Source organism: Arachis stenosperma, chromosome 8 (assembly GCF_014773155.1).
Source record: "Arachis stenosperma cultivar V10309 chromosome 8, arast.V10309.gnm1.PFL2, whole genome shotgun sequence".
Taxonomy (NCBI): domain Eukaryota; kingdom Viridiplantae; phylum Streptophyta; class Magnoliopsida; order Fabales; family Fabaceae; genus Arachis; species Arachis stenosperma.
The window spans coordinates 49,903,403-49,924,697 of record NC_080384.1 but is presented as its reverse complement, the minus strand read 5'-3'; the positions used below and the strand labels follow the sequence as shown (position 1 = coordinate 49,924,697).

At 26.1% G+C, this 21,295-nt stretch overlaps 2 protein-coding genes and 1 long non-coding RNA gene across 3 annotated transcripts; all 3 read left to right on the top strand.

Annotated features, from left to right (window-relative positions):
* Positions 1-4,506: 4,506 nt before the first annotated feature.
* Positions 4,507-8,600, top strand: LOC130946867 (uncharacterized). Its single transcript, XM_057875750.1, has 4 exons — positions 4,507-4,753; positions 5,747-7,120; positions 7,596-7,697; positions 8,520-8,600. Exons 2-3 carry the CDS (start codon positions 5,842-5,844, stop codon positions 7,628-7,630), a joined length of 1,314 nt encoding a protein of 437 aa, XP_057731733.1. The 5' UTR covers positions 4,507-4,753; positions 5,747-5,841; the 3' UTR covers positions 7,631-7,697; positions 8,520-8,600.
* A 2,084-nt stretch (positions 8,601-10,684) lies between these two features.
* LOC130946868 (uncharacterized) lies at positions 10,685-11,067 on the top strand. Its single transcript, XR_009072377.1, has 3 exons — positions 10,685-10,716; positions 10,827-10,927; positions 11,003-11,067. It is a non-coding gene; the product is annotated as an uncharacterized LOC130946868 (long non-coding RNA).
* Positions 11,068-12,941: 1,874 nt separating this feature from the next.
* LOC130946142 (amino acid permease 4-like) lies at positions 12,942-19,832 on the top strand. Its single transcript, XM_057874819.1, has 6 exons — positions 12,942-13,038; positions 13,127-13,360; positions 14,184-14,277; positions 17,242-17,456; positions 17,890-18,023; positions 19,197-19,832. Exons 1-6 carry the CDS (start codon positions 12,942-12,944, stop codon positions 19,830-19,832), a joined length of 1,410 nt encoding a protein of 469 aa, XP_057730802.1.
* Positions 19,833-21,295: the final 1,463 nt, after the last annotated feature.

Below are 21,295 nucleotides of genomic sequence, written 5' to 3'. Positions count from 1 at the left end.
AAAAACATTAATACCCACAAATGAATAAGAGTTTCTTTACCTAGAAATTATTATATTATATGAAAAAGTACAAAACAAACATATTTATTGTATTTTTAAATTGAATTTACGAAAAATACTTTAATTATTTTTGTTTTTTATATTTTTATATTATTTTATAATACTTTATATATAATTGTATTTTAATATCGTTAAAATTATACTTCTTTCAATATGCTATTTATTGTTCCTTTTCTATTAACTTAAAAAAAATGTAATCCATTTTTTTACACTAATTATTAAGTATGATATGATTTCCTAACATTGCACGGAACATCTCTTTTATGTAATTGTGAAGAGAAATATGATGAACATATTCAAACATTTGTTACTAGAATCAAAAGTTTATACTATAAAAAAATTTAAAAATTGAAGATGCAAATGATTTATATAGACTAATTAAAGATACAATGAAAGTAAATTTTTTACTCACAACTGTTGTGAAAGAAATTAAAGATTCAATTTTGATCATTTTTTAACACTATTTTGAATTTGCATCACTTGAGATATTATTTAACATGGTGGGTCAAAGAAAAATATTAACAGGTAATTTCACTTTATACTATTTCAATTATTATTAAAAATAACTTATTAAAAAAATCTACACACTTTTGTTCTTGTTATTGTAGAAATCATTGGAAAATTACATGCACATCAAGAGATTAAGGAGAAAGAAAACCATACAAATTTAATACACATCTTCGAAAGAAGAACATACATGCAAAAATGGAACAAACAATACAATAGAAAGTGCATATAACTCAATAATTTATAAAGAACATGCCTTCACAAGAATTTACGATAGAAAGAAGAAAATAACAACTCTAACAATAACCAATAAAGAAAAAGGAAGACGAGCGTCACATAAAAAGACTAACTCCATCAACTAAAACAAATACAAAAATCAAACCACTAAATAAAAATATCATTTTATATAACTCTAATATTCAAATCTTTTGTACTATAAATAATTTTAAACAAACACATTTTAAATTTAACTTTAATTTACATATATTTAATTTAAATTTATAAAACATAGTCATTTGTAATATTTATTATATACTATAATTAATTTATTATCCGCATATCACGCCAGTCTTATTCTAAATGAATTGCAAAGTCTAATCTGTTGGGTTTCATTGGCCAAAACATACCAAGAGGATGAAGGGTGTGTTTGGAAAACCCGTTTGAAAAAAAGAAGCACGTTTAAATTTCTTGAAAACTTCAACTTTTGGTTTGGCAAATTTTTTTCTCATAAACGCAGAAGTGATTTTGCTGCCAAAACCACGTTTACAAGAAGCAACTATTTGTAGCTTCTGCGTTTTCTTAACTGGCTTTTAGCCATAGATACAAATAATTTATTTACGTTTTGCCAACTTTATCATTTGTATATGTTATTGTATTATTTATAAAATTCTTGTTATTTCTATTTATATGAGTTCTATTTTTTATTATTTATTATTTATATTTTTTTTCAACTATTTGTTTGACATTATACACTTTTATAATTGTGATTTTTGTGTACTATGTTTGTTATTATCTTTTTATAATATAATTTATTAATTCTATTAGGTAAAGTAAATTAAACAAAAAATTAACTGTAAATAATAATAATAATAAAAAATTATAACATACTAAAAAACGAGTACCAAAAATACTAAAAATATATTATATAAAAAGATCATCAAAAACTTTTAGATTTGTTTCAATCACTGTAAAGTAAATATTTAATTTTTTTTATTATTTTCAGTATTCTCTTTTATAATTATAATTCTCGTATACTATATTTTAGTGTAATTTTTTATAATATAGATTATGATTCCATTAAAAAAGATAAATTAAATAAAAAAATTAATCATAGATAATAATAAAATCATGAACGTTGAATTCTAAATTAATATTAAGAATAAGATTATTGAGAGTACTAGAATAAAAGTTCGATGTAAAAAATACTAAAGTAACATTTAATACTTAGAAAATGTAACATATTTGATTAAATATTCTTTTATATATATATATATAATTTATATATTTTTATTTTTATTTAAAAATATATTTTATCTATTTTTATATGTTATTTTTATTTTAGTAAGTAAATATGAATTTTATTATAAAATTAACTAATAAGATGTATTTAAATATCTAAATTAAAATAATAGGATAATATAAAAAAATTTAAGTTGATGTCCATTTTAGTAATTTTTTATCTAAAAGTGATTTTGAATGGTATAAACCAAACAACATTTATTTTACTATAATCCATTTTGATACAAAAATTACCAAACATAAATCACTTTAATACAAACTTACTTTTGATCAAAATCAAGTTTACAAAATCAATTTTATGCAAATTCCCGTTTACAAACTGTAATCCAAACACACACGAAGTGGTAGTGAATATTAGGATAATGATGTGAGTGTTTTGAAACTTTTATCCTTGCATTAGAGCATTAAGAAACTACAAACCAATTGTACAAGTAGATGACACATATCTGTATGAAAAATACAAAAATATAATATATAATGTCTTTTGTAATTTTTTTAGTTTTTTTATTTTTGATCTAATTGTATTCATTAGTTATGTTATTTATATATCACATTTTTTTTCTCTTTTAACAATTAATAATTTTTAATATCATTTAGTTATAATGTTGTTAAAAATACATAATATTATCATAATTTATAAAAAATAAAATTAAAAATTAAATGTTAATTTTAGAAATTAAAATATTACATTCAAACTTACATTTCATCTAAGAGTTTTATATTGGATTTTTTTCAAAAATAAAATAAAAAAATTATTTTTTTATACCTGATATTTTCAACTTTAATTTTTTTAAATACGATTTTTTGTTTATTTAGGGCGAATTCACCTCACTCCCTGCCAACTCTGTATTTTTTATAGAGTTTCTCAAGTAAATTCAACTTCAATTTTTTTTCAAAACTCATAAAACTCAAATTTTTAAGTCATTATCATCGTATGCAAGAATACATAAGGAGTACACAAAAATAGACAAACAATAAGTATGGCTTCTTTTAACATTATCGACTCTAGAAATACACAAATACACAATTTTTTCCATTATACAATGAAAAAAATCCATTACACAGATACACGGTGCAGCAAACATGTTTTGGAAAAGAAAAAAAAATCATATTTAAAAATTAAAGTTAAAAAATAGAATTTTAAAAAATAATAATTTTTTATTTTATTTTTAAAAAAATCACCCTAAATTTGACATTTTTCTTTAATAGTAAAATAAAAATCGAATTATTTTGCCTATATATATATATATATATATACTTGTGTATGGTTATATATTTTGTATAAGTTTATACTTTTACTTGTATTATTTTCAATTTTTTTCAAATATTAACCTTGGTTACAACTTTTAAAACTCTACATATAAAAAAATCTCTATAAAAAATTTATTAAAAAATTCTTATTATTTTGAGCTTTTATTTTTGAAATGAATTAACATGATCATATTTTTAAAAATCAGACTAAAATTAATTCGTTTTATTCAGTTAATTAAGAATTGGCTATTAAATTAGTTCGATCTAATAAATTGTTTGACAAAAAATTAATTAAAAATTAAAAAAATCGATTAACTAGTTAAATTGATATAGTATTTTAACAATTAATCAATTTAAAATAATAAATTACAAAAAAAATAAATATTTTAAAAAAATATATTTTTATATATATTAATATATTATTTTATTATATCCAATTAAACTTTAGTTAAATTTTAATTGAACTTTTAAATATTTAATTTTACCGGTTCGATCATTCGATTTTCAAACCTCAAACGGTCAAACATGACATTTGTATAAATTACTAATAAAAATAACGGTAACAGATGAGTTCAATTTTTATTTTTATTTATTTACTTACCTTTTTTTCCCCTTTAACCCAAACATAATGATTATTGATTAACGACGCTTAACGTTCTGATCTCCCTCTGCCAATGAAACCTAACACATTAGACTTTGCAATTCAATTCCACCCAATTAATTAAGAATTAGCCATCAAATTAGTTTGGTTTAATATAAATTGTTTGACACAAAATTAATTAAAAATAAAAAAATCGATTAACTAATCAAACTAATATAGTATTTTAACAGCTCATCAGTTTAAAATAAACTACAAAAAGATAAAAAAATATAGTTTTTATATATTAATATATTATTTTATTATATAAAATAATAAACTACAAAATATATATCTTTTTAAATCTTTTAAACATTTAATTCTACGGTTCGATAAGCCTTCGATAAGCGGTTTGGTTTAATTTTCAAACCTCAAACATGGCATTTGTTGAAACTACTAATAAAAATAACGCGCTTAAAGTTGTCATGTCCCTGTGAGCTGTGGCGAATGAAACCAACACATTACACTTTGCAATTCAATTCCAATGGCTTTGAAAACTTGCTTCACTCTTCTTCCAGAACCGTCTTCTCAATCCCCTCTTTCAATTCTGCTTCCTGCATTCTTCACAATGAACCTCACAACAACCACATCCTGCATTTCTCAACATTTTTTACTAAGAGGAAGCTCCATCTTCCTCTTCTTCTCACAACATTTCTTTCGTGCAATTTATCAAACACTAGTGCTGCATTGTTGATGGCTCAAGAGTTGGATTTAGAGCTTCACAGATACACTGATTCGAAGGAAGGTTTCACTCTTCTTATAACCTCTTCTTGGACTAAGGTAAAATTATTTACCCATTTTTTTAGAATTCAAACTTATTATTCACCTTAATCTTTGATAAGCTTTTGGAAATGATGTGTTGGAAAATGATTCAATAGAGTTAAATGGAAATGGAATGAGGTGGGTAAAATATTGAGTTTACTAATATTAAGTACATTATTATTCATATTAGCTGTCTTCAGTATTTTACTACTTTAACTGCGTCACTACAATATTATATTTAAATTTTGGTTTAACATTTAAAATTATATTTATTAAAACAAATTTTAAATCAAGATTTAATGCCTTCTGAAAGTCTTTTGTTTTAATTAAAACTATCTAAATTTACATAATACAAAAAGATAAGAAATCCTAAAATGAAATTTTTAAATTTTTATCCATAATCTTGTAAATTAAATTGACACACTCAATTTTTGATGCTTTTGAAAGCTTTTTGTTTTAATTAAAACTATCTAAATTTATATAATATAAAAAATAAATATTCTTACAATGAAATTTTAAAACTGAAATTGGAAAAAGAAATCTTATAATTTTTATCCTAATATATATTAAATACACTTTATCTTAGAAAGTGAAGCTTACATAAATAAATATAAACGAGTGAAATTTACTATCCCGATTAGTTACAATTATTATTGTTATTTTAGAAGAATTTTGCATTGAGAATGCATAAAATTTAAATAGAGTCAACTTTTTTATTTTTTATTTAAATTGATAATTTGTAATTAAAGTATGTTGTATAGGGAGGAAACAGAGTATAAAAAAAGAAAATCTTATGCAATCTAAATGAGTCAACTATACTATCCCAATTAGTTACAATTATCCCAATTAGTTACAATTATGTAATCTCTTCTCTTTGAGCTTCAATCCCGTTTAACATTTAAAATTATATTTATTAAAACAAAATTTTTAATATAATATAAATTAAATTGACACACTCTATTTTAGAAAGTGAAGCTTATATAAATAAATAAATACTATATCTAAAAATAGGAATCCAAGAAAGAAGAAGAAGAGAAAATCAAGAAAGAGAAGAAGAAGAAGAAATAGGAAACCAAGAAAGAAGAAGAAGAAAGAGAAGAAGAAGAATGAGTGACGAGCAATCAGATTTTGCAATGATGAATCCATGGGATATCAGAGACCCGTGCGATATGATAGACTTTGATGCCGAGGATGAAGCACCGCAGTTTCGGTTTTTGTCGACGACGATAGAGGCAGATGTGTTGAGGATGATAGAGGCAGAGCTTTTTGTCGACGACGACAATGTGGGTGGTAATCCGCCGCCTCAGCCCCAGCCGGATTGGGATATGGAGAAGATGTTAGAGCTGATTGCCGGCGACGTCGGTGGTCATCAACCACTTCAACCTCAACCTCAGTCCAACCTGCACTCAGATAAAAGGAATATGACAGAGCAGTTGGATAATCAACCACCTCGTTCTTGGAACGACAACAAGGAGAACACGAAGAAGAGAAGAAGAAGAAGAAGGAGTGAAGAGCAATCAGATTCTGCAATGATGAATCCGTGGGATATGATAGACTTTGATGTCGATGAAGCACCGCAGTTTCAGTTTGAGTGTCCGCCTCTGCCTGAGCCCGTCTGGAATGGGGACGAAAACAATGTAGGTGAGCCGTGTGCCATGGACGTGAGTGGTAATCAACCACCTCAGCCGGTTATTGATTCGTGTTTCCCGGAAGCTATGAAGAGGACAGAGCACTACTGGGGAAGCCAACCACTTCAGTCTCAGCCTGAGCCATGTGCCATGGACGTGAGTGGTAATGAACCACCTCAGCCAGTTATTAATTCGTGTTTCCCGGAAGTTATGAAGAGGACAGAGTACTATTGGGGAAGCCCATTATCTGGTTCTCAACCACTTCAGTCTCAGTCTCAGTCTCAGTCACGTGCCATTGACGTGTGTGGTAATCAACCACTTCAGTCTCACCCTCAATCTCAGACGGATATAGTAAGGACGCTGACGGATGAGTTTTTCGCTGACACGTGTGGTTATCCACCACCTCAGCCTCAGACTGAGTGGGATACCAGTAGGAACATGTTAGAGCTGATTCCCAATGTCGGTGCTCATCCTCAACCTCAACCTCCGGTCTGGACTTGGGAGGAGAATAAAGCATTTGAGTCAATTATTACCAGTTGTTTTCAGGATGATATCCAGAACCGCTGGGAGGACGTGGCTGCTCGTCTCCCCGGCAGGACCCCGACACAGCTGCAAGAACGCTTTCAGAAGCTGATGAACGACATCAATAACATGACCATCATGATGGAACACAACCCTCTCTCCATCCCTATCAATGCAACAACACCATTACACCACCACCACCATCACACCCTTATTCCACTCATCATCATCACGGGTCGGTATTCTCAATATTTTCATTCTTATTAAATTATTCTTCAACCTTAATCCATGACAACAATAAAAAAGTCTAGTGTCCCACAAATTCAACTCAACAGAATACATAAATTCAATTACAATTTTTTTAATCTAAAATCACAAAACAAATTAGAATTAAATTTATGTATTTTGTTAGGCTGAATTTGGGCCATGAGACCTCTTTATTGTTGTCAGGGACTAAAATGGAAGAGTAGTTTAGACTAAAATTGTAATTAAATTTATATATTCTATTGGGCTGAATTTGTGGATCACAACTTTATTGTTGTTATGGGGTAAGGTGAAAGAGTAGTTTAATAATTCCCTTCTTATTTAGCAAGGTTTATTTCTAGTATTCTTTATTTCTGTTTACTTATTCTATATTCTTTTTTTTTATTTTTTATGAACAAACCTAATAAACAATGAACTTTTTAATATTTTGTTTATTATCATGGCAGGGAGGAGCTCGTGCCAGCTGCAGAGGAGGAGGTAGTGCCAACTGAACAAGAGGAGGCAGCACCAACAAAGACAGGATATCATTGGACCGAAGATGAACATAGGTATTTGTTATTATATTACTTCTTTTTATCTCTTATTTATTTATTTATTTATTTATTATTTAATTGAATATTGGTATTTACAAAAAAAAAAAATGTGAAGCAACTAATATCAACATATAGAAGCAATTCTCTTGAATTAGATATATCTCTAACTTGTCCGTGATGATTGTATGTTGTCTACAATATATAAGTCTAGCACCTCCTTTTTGCAAGATCGACTTCAACGCTCTCTTGTTAATTAAAGCTTGCATACATCAGTGTTTTTATGCATCAATAACTACTAATTTGAGCGAATTCTAAAGTAATTTTTATTGATTGCTAAATTTATTTTGTTTTGACCGTGGTCGGCATAATAAGGTTTCTAGTTGGACTAAAAATCAAAAAAGAAAAAAAAAATTGTTTGATATCTAAAAATATCGTTACTAATTAAATAGTTTATGTTTTTGTTTAAAAATTTTTAGTATAAAATTTGTTAATAGTTATTTCAAAAATCATATTTTGGTAGGTTATTTCTTAGAGGGTACCAAAAAGAAGGTTCACACTGGAAAAGAATTTCAGAATATTATGTAAAAACAAAAACTCCTAGTCAAATTTCCAGTCATGCTCAGAAACATTTTTTACATCAAGAAGAATTAGCTAAAGGAAAAAAGTTAAGGAAAAGCATTTTTGATGTAATTTGATCATCGTAAGTCATTTCTTTACTCTCAATTACTTTGTTTAATTCAATTTCTACTAATATAAAAAATATTTAATTGGCTATTTTAAAATCTTTTAAGTTATTATTCATAATAGTTACACTATTTTAATTGTTTTTCAATGTAGAAAGTGTGCCCTAATTCAAGCTTTTTAACGGATGGAGGATTTGCTTAAAGGAGGAAGAACATGTAAATGGTCTAAAGATTTTTATTTAGGTTGCACATATCTAGTTCGAGTTAATTGTTAGCTAGTTTTGTAAATGAACAATGACCGGAAGATATGTTTGAAAAAATAATGATGTAGGTAGGATGATCATTATAGATGTAATTGTGATTTATAACCTTTTTATTAATAATATTTGATTTTCTAGTTCTCCGGCCTTGATGGCAATGCCGAAGGGGACGGTGAACTAGATTTTATCTAAAGTCTTGATGACTATGCCGAAGAGACTTTTGGTAGAAAAGATGTATCTTTTTAAACAGATATGTAAAAGAATTTTAAAAGTATTTGATCCATAAAAAATAGTTATAAAATATTTTTAGGTAATTTTATACCTTTATTAATGATTACTTCTTTTTCATATTTTATTTGGTTGTCATTGAAAAAGAAGAGCTTGACACTAATTAGATTATAGACATAGTATTTGATACTCATTAGGTTGTTAAGTATTTACACAATTACTCCAATTAACTTGCTGTGTTGTATTTACATGATGGCAGTAATAAAAATTTGTTTTATTAATGTTATTATTGCCTCTTTTTGATGAACGAGAATAAGTGACTTTTGTAATAGAATTATCGTGAAAATTATATTTATCATGACAGCCTTAAATACGAAAATGAAGACAAGATGTAATAGAATTATCGGTTGTTCATAGAAGAAAATTATTTTCATTCCATAAAGGAGAAAAGAAAAGGCAAATTCATAGAACATACTTCAATTTAAGTTATATATTTTCCATGATATCTTTCTATGTTATATAGTGTGTACACTTTCTATATGTAATTATTGAATAAATTTCTATGTAATTTGTTTTATTTAATCACAGAAAATATGATTCACAATACTTGTTTGAATCTTATTTACAATGTATCTAATCAGTTATTTTCATATTCATTGCCACCATCATTGAATTCTTTATTGAAATTGTTCATTAAGTATAATATGTCAGTTTTTACTTGTCCTGCATTATTGTTTTATCTCATCTATTTTTTGTTCTCTTGCTTGTGTAGTGTTCAAGCCATTCTTTCTCTTTTGATTTCCCATTAATCTTTTTAATGTCTTTTTTCCTTAGAGAACGTTTGCCATAGGTATTTTTCTCAACTCCTTGCTTCACCTCTTTGTTTCATTATAGAACCTTTATGATCTTGAGTGCCTTTGACTTGATGCTTTAGTTTAATTTAGTGCATTATTCTTGTTATGATTCCAATAAGCTAATTAGATGCGAGTGTTTAATTTAATTTGCACTTGAAGCTATTTTGTTGCTGCGTTACATCACGGTTAGGTATAGGTATTTTGAAGCTATTTTTTTTCTGACGATATAAATGTAAAATTCTAATGCTGATTTCAGTAATAGAGAATATTTGTTGACATGGCTTAGTTATTATCCTCTGTTGTCTTTTTAGTTCTACTCTATTCTATGTTAATCGAAAAATATTTTAAGAAAAATAAAATTCATATTATTTCTCACTAATCAGACTCAAACATTAAAGTCATGGTGCTCCAAGTTATAAAACCTTTGGATGTTGTCTTTTAAATTTTAAAGGGAACAGTAGTTGCACATAAGTTAATTATATGGGGTATGACTAAAGAAACTTCAAATTCATATTATTTATTTATTTGAATATTGATGTTTGCCTACAAAAAATGTAGGCATTTTATTATAATGAATTATTATTTTGTTGATTGCTAAACTCATATACAATAATATTGATCACTATGTTTGAATGCCTTCTCACAATAAGGCCCAGAAGCTTTAATTGTAGAGAAAAGCACAAGTGAATAATGTGATGCTGACAACAGAACACACCATGAATCCATAACATTATAAAGAATTACCTAGTCCAACGTTGGACATCTTGCAAGAACATAGTACATATTGGTTTGGGAACAAGATTTATGTCTCTTACAATCTTGTTTGAACCTTAAATATCAATTACAATGTACTTTAAGGTTGATACCAGTTTGTTTATCAAGAAAAAGGACATTCATAACCAAATTTATTTCTTTGCTTGCTGCTACTAATAATATTAGGTATTCGTTTCGCGTCCAAGTGGTGAAAAATATTCAAGTGTACTATGTGCAGGAAGCCAGATATATTAAGGTAAACATTTATAGATTGCCTTGTAATTTACCAGTTACTAATTTATCATTCTCTTAAGTTTATTCTTGTAAATTAATTTCTTTTAAAAAATTTACTTCAATTTCGTTCAGAGAAAACCCAGTATCAGGAATTCAATCATGGGATTGGAATCTGAGTGGTGACAAATCCACATATCATGCATTGTACCCAAGGGCTTGGACAAAATATGAAGGTAAAATGGGGTAGTCATGTAAATAACTTATCCCTTACATTGATTATCTCCTCTATAATTTTGTTCCAAATGCAGAACCTGACCCAGCACTGAGAATAGTTTGTCCTCAGATCTCACCTATTATACCCCATAATGAGTAGCTTTCCTGCATCAGTTTTTACTTTTGTGGTAGGCAAGAGTCACTTCAATTTCTTTTTTAGTTAGAATTTGATACATATGTTGCTCTTAATATGCAATGAATGTTATTTATGCAGTTAAATAATTTTGGAAAAACAACAGCAGATGTCACCTTGCTTTTCACATGGACTGTAAGTGAAACTTTTTTGTTGAATATTTACTATTACACTGTTGGTGTTTTAATGTTTTATCCTATTCTTGGTCCTTGGGGTGCTTAATGCATACAATTGATGTATGCATTTGGATTTCTGTTGAAGGACTTTCTGAGTTTACTGGCGATCATTTTAATTCAAAGATATAAGAAAATTGTGACTTGGTCACCTTCTTTGTGAAAATCTCCCATTTGATTGCTTTTTATTCTAACATTCAAGACACATATTTTGTCATGCTAGGGTGAATGACAAAGTTATAATTTTTCACAATATTTCATAGAAACTTGAAAAATATTTATCCATTGTCTTTGTTATATTAAGTTATTGGTTCCATCATGTTTTCTTCTCCTGGATAAAGCCAATTATTCTATTCTAGCTTCTAAGCATTATATAAGACAAGCACTTGGATTTTCCTTTATTTGGATATCATAAATAATTTCTTGTCAATTATGACAATTACAATGTTGAAGACTTCAAGTCCTGTCAAGCATCACTGTTTCATAATATTGGAAGCCTAAACAATTACCCCTTTTGAACTCTTAAAAGGATTGGTTTTTACATTTTCTTACATTACGCCATTTTTTATCTTCCTTTTAGTATGTTTAGGATTCTAATATTTTTCAAAAATAGGGGTTGTTACTTTGTAATTTATATCCTGGTATATTCTGAGTTGATTAAATGAAGATATCATCATGCAGATTGTATTGCTGTTTTTTCAGCTTTTGTTGCTTTTTCACTATTAACTAATGTATGTGTATAAATTCTAGTAAATATAAGTACAAACTATGTGGTTTATGTGTGCAAAGTGCAAACTTTTATAACTTCTTATTTTCCTTTTTTATTTGATATTTTATTCCCTCTTTTAAGAAATAGATACTCTCTTATCAATTATCGAAAAAAAAAACCCTACATTCAAGAACTATAATTCAGTTTTAACTTGAATTATCTAGCATAAAATTTACTATAAAAAGAAAAAAACAGTTTTAAAATGCTTGACTTGGCCAACCCAAAATATAGTTAAGTTGATAAACTTATTTTCACTAATTTATTCTGCTCAACCGAACAAAGAAGGGAAAGGAGTAAAATCAGCAAGTCCACTACTGTAAGCCTAAAAGCAAGGAAAAACTAGCAAGTTAAATACAAAAAATTACACTGAAAAAAATAAAATTACAACAAAGTTTTACTTTGGTCAAAAGATTATCACCATATTTTTTCAAATAACCCTTAATGTTCCTTTAAAACTGTGTTTGTTTTTCTTTCTTTCTCTAAGATTGAAGACGTCCTTCACTGATTGAAATCTTCATCAATTAAAAGGGATTCATATATATTCCTAAAGAGTATTGAATTGTTCCAAACACAACCTTTGGGTCCAAACTACAATTTATTGCCATTTCAATCCGTTACTGCATTTCTATGACCACATAAAGATCATCAAATAATAATTGGCAAGAAACAAGAACTCTGCAATTGGTACGCAACTATATATATTAGGTAAATTCTATCCAAACCCCTCTAAAATAACATGTAAGTTACTTTTCATGATGTGTCATTATATATTTATATTTCAGATAAAGTAAGAAGTCGTCACTACTTACGAATTATCTTATAAAAATCAATACAGAAGACTTGGAATTTAGATTCTTGTCAATCTTGGTCTTTATTTTATCATACGTCATCATCCAACAATGATTGAAAAAGTAGAATCTTTGAAAAACACTTCTTCCACCACCCTTGGCATCTCTAAAGAACTCTGCGACGACGACGGCCGGCCACAACGAACCGGTGCACATCCATATTCCATCAATTCATGTTCCAAATCTAACCTTTTATGTATATATACACATACCATTATGTGAATGTTGTTATGCAGGAACTGTATGGACAACAAGTTCTCATATAATAACAGCAGTGATTGGATCTGGAGTTTTATCATTAGCATGGTCAATAGCACAATTAGGCTGGATTGCTGGCCCTATTATTATGATCTTCTTTAGTCTTGTCACTTTGTATACTTCATATTTTCTTGCAAAGTGTTATCGTGCTGGGGACCCCATTACTGGCAAGAGGAGCTACACTTACATGGAAGCCATTGGCAACATCCTTGGTAAATACAAACAAAACTATGTTAGATATGATGGTTGTTTGAGCAAATTTTTATGTAAAAAATAAATGTTACGTATTATATTAAGTAATTTAATAATAAAAAAAAATCTTGAAAGCTAAACATGGTATAGATAATATGCAATTAACATTAATATAAGAGAAAAAAATATCTGAAATTTTTAAAAATAAGAATATCCAAATTTTTATTAAAAGAAATATTTAAAATATAAACTCGAGAAAAATTCATCTTAAGTGAATTTATATTGATTTTGATTGACAACCTAAAATTATCGATTTATGCTACATGTACACCAAAATTAGCCATCAAAGTCAGCCACCAATATAAAATACATGTTGGAATATAAATACATATCAAAAATAAATTAAACCACACAATGTATTTATACATTGGTGGCTGATTTTAGTAGCTAATTTTGGTGTACAAATAACATTTTTTATTTTAATTGGACGATTTTTTAAAATAAGATCCGAATAAATAAATAGGTTGAAGTGAATTTTAATTGAAAAAGATTGGGAATCAATTTTTTTTAAATAACATTTTTTTTTCTTTTAGATTTCTCTTTTTGTCTCCTTAACCTTTGAGCATCTATTACTATTATTTTGTGGGTTGATTATTGGGTGACAAAATTAAAGTTAATTCCCTAACAAAACTATTTTAAATATGATCTGTCATGTTATTAATTATTTATATATGTTTTGAGTGGATTATGTGAAAAATATTTTTCATCTCTTTTGATTCTATTGAGTGAATAATTTTAAAACTCTATAGTCACATAAATGTTGCATATGCCATACCATTGCAGGAGGGAAAAATGTTTATTTTTGTGGGATAATACAATATGCAAATCTTTATGGAACTACAATAGGATATACAATTGGAGCCTCCCTTAGCATGATGTAAGTTCAGTTATTAATCCTAACTTTTTATCTTTGAGTTGATATTATTTGAATATTTTGATTTGGAATAATTTAAATTGACTACTATGACTATTGCCTCTTACTATGTCAACTCAAATCAATTAGTCATAGTTCACTAGATTTAATTTTAATTTGAAAAATGAGTTAATTTCTATTTAATTTGTAAAACTTTCTTAAGCTAACATTTCATCAAATCGAAAAATGTTTGGTAACAAAAAAAAATCAGCCAAAAACAGTCAGAACTTGCCTTATTTAGTATTTATTAATTGTCTACCTAGCAATTAATGAATAATATTAAGGCAAGTTTTGGTAACAATTAATGAATGCTAAATAAGACAAGTTTTGGCTGTTTTTTTTGTCTACCTAGCATTACTCTCATCAAATATAGGTTGTCATTACATATTTACAATAAAAAATTAATAATATTAAGGAGACAAAAAAAATCAAAATTTATATTATTTAATATTTATTAATTGTTACAGCAATTAATAAATACTAAATAAAGCAAGTTCTCACTTATTTTAGCTAATTTTTTTTGTTACTAAATATTTTTAAAAAAAATCTAACTCTTGGGTAATACTAGAGAAATAAATAATTGGAATAAGAATTTATTAATTTGGTCTCTCAAATTTTTCGAGTGATTCAATTCGGATATGTCTAAAACGAGCTCAACGATTATGTGTTTATTGAATGAGCCACACTTATATAGGCCATTAGATCTTATTAAATGGAAATCAAAGGTTAATATAAAAAAAGAGTATTGATGGACTCTAATAGATATAGAATATCCTAGTACATAAATAAATGCTTTAAATGGCAATACTTTAATGCACAATACTTTAAACGATAATAGAATCTTATATTCTTAAATAATTAAATATAAAATATAAGAATATTTTTTATTTATTAAAATTAATTATTATGCAAAAATTTTTTATAATATTAAAAATTATATTAAAATAATATTTTAAACTATAACTAATATAAAAATATAAAATAATTAAAATTTTATTTTATATTACTTGACAAATAATTAGATTATTATATTTAAAATTTATTAATTAACTATGTTTATTAAAGATATTATTAAATTTATTAACTAACCATATGCGGCACGGGCCAACCCGCCTCGCCAACTAAAGTGGGTGCAAAATGTTAGCCGTTTGACTTTTTTTTTTAAAAAAATAAAATTAATTAAAATTAACAAAAAATAATATTTAAACAATTAAATACAAATAAAAAATAGTCAAATTATAATATAATTTTTTTACTATCTTTTTTTAAATTTTTAACTTCAATAAAATTGTTCAAAATAATATTTGTCAATAGAACTATCTTTATTTTAAAAAATAAGACACATAATTTGAACATATATACGAAATTGTAAAATAAAATAAATAAAATCACATAATTGGAACATATATACATAATTTGGCGAATTTTTTAATTTGACAGGTTTCAAATTCTAATTCTAGACCCACCTTTTTTACGAGTTCGGCGGGTATATATATATATATATATATAAAGAAGATTATCACATATTTTATTATATAAAGATAGAAATTTTTTGTTCTAAAAATATAAAATAAATAAATACAAAAAATATAAATTTTTTTATTCATTAAAAACTACAACATAAAAATATAAAATAAATAAAGTTTATTTTCTATTACTGGAAAAATAATTAGTTTATTATATTTAAAATTTATTAACTAATTACTTTGTTAAATATTATTATATAATATAATTTTTTATCAAAATATTTGTAAAAGTAAAATTTATTTAAAACATTATATATTACATGAAAATATTAACTTTTTTATTTAGGTATGTATTTAAATTATATTATTTATTCTGTTTTCTAAAAAAATTAAAAAAATAAAAATTAATATTTTCATATTATATAATATTTTAAATAAATTATTTTTTAAAATATTTTTATGAAAAATTATATTATAAATAAGATTTTTAATAAAAATAGTTAATAAATTTTGAATATAATATTCTAATTATTTATCAAGTAATATACAATAAAATTTTAATAATTTATATTTTTATGTTACAGTTTAAAATATTATTTAATATAATTTTTTTATTATAAAAAAGTTTTGCATAATAATTAATTTTATTAAATAAAAAATACTCGTATATTTTATATTTATATATTTTATATTTAATTATTTAAGAATAAAATATTTTGTTGTCGTTTAAAGTATTGTTTATTAAAGTATTATCATTTAAAGTATTTATTTATGTACTAGGATATTCTATATTTATTAGAGTCCATCAATGCTCTTCTTTTATATTAGCCTTTGATTTTCATTTAATAAAATCTAATGGCCTATATAAGTGTGGCTCATTCAATAAACACATAATTGGTGAGCTTGTTTTAGACATACCCATTCAATTCAGTCTCTTAATTATTAATTAGCATAATAACCTATCAAAACAAAAATTTAACTCCACAATTTAATTTGGTCATCCAAATTTGACAACATAATTTAATTTGATCTTTTCGTTGTCATTCCATAAATTTCGTGAAGGTGTAACATGTTACATGAGGGATTAAAATAATGTCAAATTGAATTACATATCATCAAATTTTGAAGATCGAATTTGGATAACAAAGTCGGATTTTTTAATAACTATTTTGGGTCATTTGAAATCAAGAAGCCAAACTAAGTCGCAGAATTAATTTGACCATCATATATTAAAATTTGACGGACCAAATTGAGTTACATATGAGATTTGAGAGGACTAATTAAATCAAGCTTTTTACTCTAAGAGAAATTGTAAGCTATAGTTTTAAAATAATTTCAACTGTATATATAGTCATCATGTTACTAAAATTACTTCAATTTCAAGAAATTGATAGGATTAGTTGCAACACTTTATCCTATTGAATTATTTTTTAAATGAAATTTAACATGGTTTGTTTGGCAGGGCAATAACAAAGATTCATTGCATATACTCATCTGAAGGAAAAGATCCATGTATTATTTATGGCAACCGTTACTTAATGGGGTTTGGAATAATCCAACTTGGTTTCTCTCAACTTCCTGATTTTCATAATATTTCATGGCTCTCAATACTTGCTGCAGTCATGTCCTTCACATATTCCATAATTGGTCTTATTCTTGGAATTATCAAAATGGCAGGTTATATATGTCTTTTCCTACATCAAGCTTTTCTCTTTATTTTTTCACATACTTATATTATAATTAAATCGAAATTATAATTAAACATAAATTAAACTGAAAGTTGTATTTTAAAAAAAAATAGGGTTTGATTCAGAAAAGTTTCATTCATGTGATATACTAATATATTGCTAAACATGATATATTAGTAAAATATTAATGGTTGGTTGATGAGTAAAGATTAAAAATATATTATTTTAAGAATTAAATTAATATTTTATTTTTTAAAAAAATATTTTTTCAAGTTCAGGAATCATAAATTGGAATTTTTATACAATTTATGAATAATATAGCATAAAAAATAAAAATGGCTTATCATTTTTAGATTTAGAGGAGTATAGTAAAATTATATTATTGGCTAATATTTTTTTTTTATGGTTGGTTCTTGAAACAGAAAATGGTACTGTAATGGGTAACATAGCAGGAGCTAAAGGAGAATTACCGATTGATAAAGTGTGGGGGATATTTCTAGCTCTTGGAAACATTGCCTTTGCATATTCATATTCTTTTATTCTCATTGAAATTCAGGTACATCATTTTTAATTTCTTAATCAAATAAAGGTCTTTTTTTTACTAATTTATAAACTTGAAATTTAATGTATTTACGTGAAATTACATCTAAATATATTAAGGTGGTATTTGTTTACAAAGACAAGGATAATTTCGGAAGAATGTTTGAAACGAGAGAGAATATTTATGAATTTTTAAAAATATTTTTAATTATTTATTATATATTTGTGTATATTTATATATTATTTTATAATTTTTAATAAAATATTTAATTATTAAAATAATCAAATCTGACATAATAGAACAATAATAAAATTTATCATAACAGAATAGCCAAAACTTTTTTTTACAGCATAATCAATTTTTTTATGAATACTAAATATATATTTTTACATAATAATTAATTGATGACTAATTTTTGTGTTAAACATGGTTGAAGTATTTTACTTACCTCAAGAAAAAAAAAGGCAATAGTTTTAGATATAATATAGTTCTTGTGTCTCTACTTATCAATTTAAGCGTTAGGAATAAATGGCTTTATAACAAATGAAAATCTAATATGTAGTTAGATACCACAAAATTCAATATTGAATTTATTGTCTTACCGAACTAATATTTTTTGTCTAAATTTATTGTTTCTGTTGACTTTTTAAACCCTTGTCCGCTGGGCTTTTTAAAAACCCAACTCGAAAATAAAATTAGTATTTTTTTAAAAAAATACTACCTATTCTTTAAATTTTAGTTTTTAATCAATTTTTTTAAAAATTTGTTATTATTTAATTAATTTAAATATCTATTTTTATATCAGTTGTTCAAAAAATAAAAAAATTACTTGTTTTTAATTTACTTTCTCCTCTAAAAGCTAAATAAAAAAAAGAGGCGTATTAAGAGGCTAGCAGATTTTGTGATTTGTAGTCATTAATTAGTCATTATTAGTATTTTTAATAGTATAAAATTACATTTAATGGTATGAAATTACTTATAAGTACTGATTAAATTTTAATAAAAGTGCTAACTTCCTAAACTTTTTCTAAATAAAATATTTAAAGAATATCTAATTATACTAATTTTTTTAAACAATAATTTCGAGGGATCTAACGAAATTAATAATACAAAATTTAATATATATTTTGGCTATTATTATATAAATTGATTAGTATACAATAATGATATATCTCTCTGACTAAACAGGATACCATAAAATCTCCTTTTGAACTAAAAACAATGATGTTTGCTACAAGAATAAGCATTGCAACAACAACAACATTCTATGTCTTATGTGGATGCATAGGTTATGGTGCATTTGGAAACTCAGCACCAGGAAATTTACTTACAGCATTTGATAATCCAATTTGGCTCATTGACATTGCAAATTTAGCATTAGTCATTCACCTTGTGGGAGCATACCAAGTTTATTCTCAACCCCTCTTTGCATTTGTTGAAGAACATGCATCTAAGAGATGGCCAAGTCTTGAAACTGAACACAAGGTGGAAATACCATTTTTACCCTCTTTCAAGCTAAACAAATTGAGGCTAGTTTGGAGATCATTTTTTGTTGTGGTAACAACTTTTATATCAATGTTGGTTCCATTCTTTAATGACATAATGGGAGTGATTGGAGCATTAGGATTTTGGCCCTTAACAGTTTATTTCCCTGTGGAGATGTACATCAAACAAATGAAAATCCGAAAATGGAGTGAGAAATGGATTGGTTTACAATGTTTGAGTATGTTTTGTCTCTTAGTAACACTTGCTGCTCTTGTTGGATCAGTGGTTGGTGTCTTACTTGACCTTTCAAAATTCAAGGCATTCAGCTCACAATTATAGTACTCAAATTAAAGCCCTATATATATATATGGCTTTGGTTTTTGTATTACTTGTTTAATTATTCATCACCCATTCAGTGATTTTGTTATTATTATCACAGTGTATGTAAAATTGTAAATGTTATTGGAATAATTAAATAATACAATATTAGGACTTACATTAAATTAAATCTTCTTTTGTATAATATTTTGTGTTGGACAATTTCTTGATCTTATTATCATTTTTTTTGAAAACGATTAAAATTTGGTTTGGCAAAACTTTTTGAAAAGTTGTTTGTGCTTTTTAGAAGCATAAGCTTTTCATTTTGTATTTGGTAAATCAAAACGACGACATATGCTTGTGCTTGCAATTTTCACAAAATCGGGATATTTTTTAAACCAACTAAGATGAAGCTCTTTAAAGTTGGCTTGTATTTTTTAAAATTTAAAAGTCTAATATAACCTCATATATTAATTAATTTTCAAATTTAACGCTTAAATTTATGTCTTTTATAATATTTTAAAATTTTAAAAGTTATTTTACCAAACGTAATTGTTGCTACTTGTATTTATTAAAAGTCATTTTTAATTTAATTTATCAAACATAAATGCTACACTTTTTAAAAAGCTAGCTTTTATAAGCTATTTTTAAAAAGTAAAAACTGTACCAAACTAAGCCTAAATATAGTTTTTTTTGTGACTAAATAGAAAAGAAAGAAAAAAAAAACAGAAACAAAACCAAATTAATTGGCTAGGTTCATATCTAAATCTATTAGATGTTGAAACTCACTTTCACTCCATAGTTAACTCCAATTCGAGTGAATGTCCGCACCAGAAGCAGCTGCTTTAGCCATACAATCTGAAACACTATTTGCATTCTTCTGAATTAAAAGAATAGAGACTCTCCAATTCCAATTCATAACCTATGCTTTGCAAAATTTTATTTCGGAATATCCTTACCAAGCATTCTTTGGTTTACCAAGAAAAGAGCTTCTAAACAGTCTGTTTCACAAATAACCTCACAAAATCCACCATCCCAAGCTAGAAGTAAATCTCTCCAAATCGCATACAATTTAGCAAAAAGACTACTGCACACTTTGACTTTTCTAGTGCAACCTTTCAACCAACATCCATCAAAATTGCGAATGATACAACCAAAACTAGCATAGCCAAAAAGAGCAAAACAACTAGCATTACAATTCAATTTAACAGAATTAACTGGAGGTAGAATCCAACGCAAACAAAGTGAAGGAGGAGACAAAGATTGATGCAAAGAAAAAATAGTGTGGAACTCTCTTACTGAACTACGAATCAAACTCACCACTTTACTAGCACTCCAAGAGTCATCTGTATTAAATAAGTCATGATTCCTGCTTCTCCAAATTCACCAGATGGTCGAAAAGAAAAAAACATCTCCACTCTTTGCAACTCTGTAGAGCCAATCACGTAAATCTGAGTTATCTGAATACAGGTTTAAAAGATTTC